Source organism: Crinia signifera, chromosome 2, assembly GCF_055691185.1.
Source record: "Crinia signifera chromosome 2, ASM5569118v1, whole genome shotgun sequence".
Lineage (NCBI taxonomy): Eukaryota > Metazoa > Chordata > Amphibia > Anura > Myobatrachidae > Crinia > Crinia signifera.
In genome coordinates this window covers 99,111,423-99,117,422 of record NC_139218.1, presented here as the reverse complement: position 1 = coordinate 99,117,422, position 6,000 = coordinate 99,111,423, and the positions used below count along the sequence as shown (strand labels likewise).

General features: G+C 43.2%; 1 protein-coding gene across 1 annotated transcript in view; it reads left to right on the top strand.

Moving 5' to 3' along the window:
* Positions 1-975: 975 nt before the first annotated feature.
* The window catches only part of RPGR (retinitis pigmentosa GTPase regulator), a 62,892-nt gene continuing 57,867 nt past the window's right edge, over positions 976-6,000 (top strand). Inside the window, exon 1 of the mRNA XM_083172610.1 lies at positions 976-1,138. Coding sequence (XP_083028736.1) covers positions 1,102-1,138 — 37 coding nt within the window. The 5' untranslated portion in view covers positions 976-1,101. The remainder of the gene's footprint in view (positions 1,139-6,000) is intronic.

The window sequence follows — 6,000 nt, the reverse complement described above, 5'->3', positions numbered from 1 at the left end:
ATAAAAATATAGCGATTGCTACTCGGTGAATCATGGCGAAAAAAACCTTGACATGTATTCGCCATCTGGTCATTGAATAGGGTGATTCACCGTTTTAGTCAGAAATTCGCCTTACAGCACAAAATCGCCATAAAAACCTGGCGAATCAGCCTCATTAAATACCGCCCTATGTGTCCTTTATCAAGGCATCTTGTGCCTAGTTGTTTAATGTGTTTCTGTGACCCATGGGAGCGAAATAGATGCACACACATGGCAACAATCACCACATATGCGTATTCCTGTGGCGATGGTCAGTCCAGTGATGACTGTGGCCACACCTGTATATGTAAATAGAATAATAATAACATTGGATTTAGCACAGGCACCTGCATTGGCTGTTGTATTGAGAGCAGTGTTGTATAGTATGTAGACAATTATGTTGACATGCATAAGATCGATGTGAGGCTGTTGGCATGATCGAAATGTCGACAGTAACCATTTCGACATTCACCATGTCTACACAAATGTCGACCTAGTAGTGTATTGTTCTTGATGTCAACATGGTGTGGCTGTTGTGTTGACATGTTTCACCTTGTTGACATAGTGTCAATATTGCGACATCGATATTATAACTGGCAACATGGTAACTGTCGACAATGTGACAGGATACCAGCAATGAGATGTGACATCTAGCATCCTCGCCCTGCCAACCTATTCTCCAGTAAAATCATATTCATGACATGACAAATGGGAATCTGTTATGCAGACACCTAGTTTACACTGGTTTCATAAAAGCTACTTTTTGTATTAACGTCTGTACGCAATAGTTAATTGTCACTGTATTTTTGTGTTCTCTCCTTCCATTCATTCTAGCACACGAATCCCTTTTCATTCCAAGCAGGTAGCAAAAAACAAAACGAAACAAAACCCAGGATGTTCAATCCGCCAACCACACTGGGGCAGTGCCGAGCCGCGGAGTGAGCATGGCGACTCCCGCCCCCGTTGCTATAGACCAGCAGTTTGTTTACTTCCGGTCACGGATCACTGGTACACAGTGACGGCTCTGCGGGTGATATGTGTGTGACAGCATCGGGGTGACGGCCCCGTCCCTGTATCCCAGGCATGGCCGCTGAAGAAGAGGAGGAGAAGCCGGTGCCCGGTGAGTGACCTCATCCTCAAGCTAGACATTGTGTCATCCTACACACACACACCACCTTCCTGACTGCCTACTGCTGCACCCCCTAACTACACCCGTTACACTCTCCTGACTGCCACTCTATTACACCCCCTGACTGACACTCTATTACACCCTTCTGACTTCCATTCTTATACCCCCCCCCCCCCCCGACTGCCCTCCCTGACTTCCCCCCATTGCACCCCCCTGACTGCCCCTCGGTTACACTATCAGACTACCCCCTTTGTACCTACCTGACTGCCAGTTTATTACTCCCCCTGTCAGTCCTCCCTGATTCCCCGTCCTGTTGCACCACCGACTGCCACTCTATTACACCTCCCTGGCTGCCACTCTATGCCACCTCCCTGGCTGCCACTCTATGACACCTCCCTGTCTGCCACTCTATGACACCTACCTGGCTTCCACTCTATGACACCTCCCTGGCTGCCACTCTATGACACCTCCCTGGCTGCCACTCTATGACACCTCCCTGGCTGCCACTCTATGACACCTCCCTGGCTGCCACTCTATGACACCTCCCTGGCTGCCACTCTATGACACCTCCCTGGCTGCCAATCTATCACACATCCCTGGCTGCCAATCTATTACACCTCCCTGACTGCCACTCTATTACACCTCCCTGGCTGCCACTCTATTACACCTCCCTGTTTGCCACCCTATTACACCACCCTGGCTGCTGAACCTCCACGACTACCCTGTTGCAGCCCCTGAAGTGCCTTATTACCCCTCTGCCGCACCCCCCTAGAGTGCCAATTTATTACACCCCCCTAACTGTCTTTCCTTACTACCCCCTGACAATCCCGTTGCTCCCCCCAACTACCCCATTGTGTCGCCCCGACAACCACTCTGTTTCACCTCCCTGACTGTTCTCCCTGCTGCACCCCCCTGCCTACACCCCTGCTGCATCCCCCTGTCTGCTCATACTTTCCTACATTCATGATGTGGACACAGCTAAAGTGTCAATATCATAAATTGTAACATTTGTGTTACGTTTATGGCTAGATTCACATGAAAAGACAGTGTTGACAACCTACATCTCCCTGATATTTACACGACAGGTTCTGCATCCCTCTGACATAGGGCCTGATTCTGGTTGACCCGGTAAGCTGCAAAGATCGTGCTTACCGAGTGGCAGAGAGCCCGTCCCGCCGAAAATCCACCTTCCTCACTGCCGTTTTCTCCCCTCACAACCATGCAAGGGGATGTGTACCAGAGACACATCCCCTCGCATGCAGACGTGCGCAAAACCCGAACATCAGGGCAGAGGCCAAATTCTGATCACTGCGTGTGATCCAGAATCAGCCCCATAGTGTTCTTCCTAGAACCCTACACCTGTCACAGCCTGTGCAGTTCCTCTCTCCTGCCTGGGATGTCACTCTCTGCTCTGGTGCTTCTATCACCCTCAGCACTGTAATACAGACCAATCAGTGTGATAGACGCACCAGAGAAAAGAGCGACACCCCATGCACGAAAGAACAACTGCACCGGTTGTGACAGGTGAAGGGTTCTAGAATGAATCCTACCAATCTCTATGTGACAGTCTCTGATGTGGGGCCAGATGTATCAAGCTTCAAAAAGCCTGTAACATTATAGTTAGGAATTCCGTGACAGTCTTTGACATGATTTTATATATTTTTTTCTCTTGCTGATATGTGACAGACCCCTAGACTGTCATATATCACTAGTGTCTGAGACATACCATCCATGGATAAATAAAATGTGCAATACAAAAGATGGTCAAATCTAGGCCCCAGACCATGTACTGTATGCATGTTTCTTTAACCCATGGAGTGCCAAGTAAATTTGTCAAAATAGGTGCGAAAATTGGCAAGCTAACACTTTTATTCATCATAATGACCTGTTATGTCCTTTATATAGGAAATATCCTTTTTTTCACATTTAATATAACATGTGAGCGACGGTGGCATTCTTAGCCGAAATTTTGCATATCTCTCACAGAGATGTTGGCACTTGCTCACAATGTTTAGACACAGCAGGATATTGATATGAACCGTGTGCTGGCGTTCATCCCGCCTGGACTGACATGATCTTCCAGCACCTGATGTAACAATCTCTGCTCTGATCCGCATTTCACTGATATGAGCTTGCAACATTTGACCAATGTGCAGGATAAAGCCTACAAGTAATACTGTAATCTCATAGCAACTGTGCTCCTTTTGCTATATTTTGGACTATTCCAGTACTCTGATGTTCACTATCTTTATATCGGGTTGAGGTGAATCATTTTGCTCAGAAATGTTTGCATTTACTAAATTAGTAAATTAAATGAATGCTCTGTAACCTTTTTTTATTTTTTTCCTGTGTAATTTAAAGGTATACTATACATTTGGTCTACGTTTATGATGCAACATATAGAATCAACAAGAAAAAGGCTAAGGGGTCGATCCTATTAACCCCGAAGGGTGAGCGTTGCCATTCAGGTGCTGTTTTTACGCTGAAACCGGCACCCAAATTAACCCTAACTCGCACTCTTCGCAGGGCCGAATTCACTGATATTTGCTCGCACCCCTATGGAGGTGTGAGCACTTTTCAGTGAATTCGGCCTGACGTAAAGTGTGCCATGAGTTGTGATGATTCGCACTCAGCGAACCATCTGCACCCTTCGGGGTTAATGGGATCGACCCCTAAGAGTATCGCTAGGATACTATAAGCGCTACGGTGGGCTCACCTCCTAAATAAGCAGCAGTTGATAATAGTCAGTCCCTTGCAAAAAATAAAGACAAGCCGAAAAGGAACTGCACTTGTGAGGAAGGAATGAATAAATAAAAATATAATATCACACAGTGTGAATAGCGATAAAAACATATAAATTTATTACATGCAATGAAGAAATTATAAAAAAATCAGCCTTGCAAATCAACGAGAATAACCCCCTTAATGCGGGTTTGAGCCCGAAGGAGGATTTCTTGCGTAAAGAAAAGGGCTGTAACTGAATGGCCTGGGTGAAAAAACACTTTTCCTCACACTGTATTTAGCACAGCTAATTGAAACTACTCCTACAGTATATGTGTGGCTCTTAAGGGAATTGCTCATAAATAATGTCCTGCCAATTTTCTTTTTTTCTCTGTTTATTCAGGTCATCACAGTTAACCTACTTAACTTAATAATTAACCTGTAAATCAGTATAACTAAAGGAACCCAAATAATTTAAAATAGTATCATTGGTAATCCATTAAGGGACCTACTAGTGTAAGTAAAGTATAATTTAGGAACAGCACATATTGTTTAGAGCAGTGATGGCTAACCTTGACACTCCAGCTGTTGTTGAACTATACATCCCAGCATGCCCTACTACAGATTTACTATTTAGCCATGCTAAAACTGATGCAGGGCATGCTGGGATGTGTAGTTCAAAAACAGCTGGAGTGTCAAGGTTAACCATCACTGGTTTAGAATATTATAGATCAGTGGTGTCAAACTCATGGCCCTCCAGTTGTTGTTGAACTACACATCCCAGCATGCCCTGGCACAGTTTAGCAATCCACTATATAAAATATATGTCAGGGCATGCTGGGACGTGTAGTTCCACAACCGCTTGAGGGCCATGAGTTTGACACCACTGTTATAGATTATTGTGAGCGCTGAGAAGGATTCTTGCTGACCTTGTTTATTTCCATAGAATTTTTTGTGAGAAAGGGCTTCCCATACCAGTCAGAAACCTTTACAGCAGCTCCCAGGCACAGTGGAGACCAGAGGATCATTATGACCTATTTATCAAGATTTTTTTTTTTTTTTATATTACAGTTATATATTATTGCTATTAAGGAATATAATACCCTAATGCAGATTTCCTAGAAATCTCCTGCAAAAGGCTGACATCAGTGTCTGTAATTATCAAAGGGGATTACGGTCTGCCCCCTATTTGTGCTTCATTTCTAGCAAACTAGTCAGATCGTTTAGAAATAGGGTTAAAACCATTAGCATAGTTAGATTGCAGCCACCTTAAATCCAGCTTTTGTGTAAAATAGCGGTGTCTTTCATGAGTAGTAGTATTATTAACCAAAGAAACCCATGCCGCAACCTCAGGACCAGTGGTAGCCATCCATGTACTAGCAATACAAACCTTTCCAATCAAAGCAAAAGCAGGCGTGATATCTGTAAATCATAGAGTCTAGATCCTGTCTGATTACTCAAACAAACAGCAGCAGTGAATTATTATGCTTGTATGTGAATAAAAAATAGGATGTGCAATCCCACAATTTTTTTTTATAAATATAGATTAACTGCATTTATTAATTTAATATTGGCCTGTAAGATTCAGCTCAATAATACACATATATAGATCAAATTATCATATATATATATATATATATATATATATATATATATATATATATATATATATATAATATGTCTAGTGTCCCTTTGAGTGTCTCCAAAACACTGCCATCTGTTGGCAGCGAGTGACACTACACTCTTTCTCTCTACACATGTATAAACACAGCGGCAATTACAAGGTAGCAGAATAGCTTTCGAAGCATTTGCTTCAAGCGAGCTTACTAGTATCTAATACAGAAATAATGACCGGTCATCCAATAACTGACTCACATCAGAAACATAAAATTCAATAGTGTAGATATTAATAACATGTAAGCTTCTTTTAGTAGAGAGGTGGATGCTGTAACTATAATATAATAAAAGCTCTCCTTCGTTTAGAAGAATAAAACAATTATCATACCCCTGTTAGATCGTTCAGTTGAATGTCCAGAATGCGTAATGAAAGACGCTCCTTTGAGGTAAGTAACAAGTTGTCCAACTTTAATTTAGGTCTAATAAGAGACCTCCAATCTCCCGCACCTTGCTGA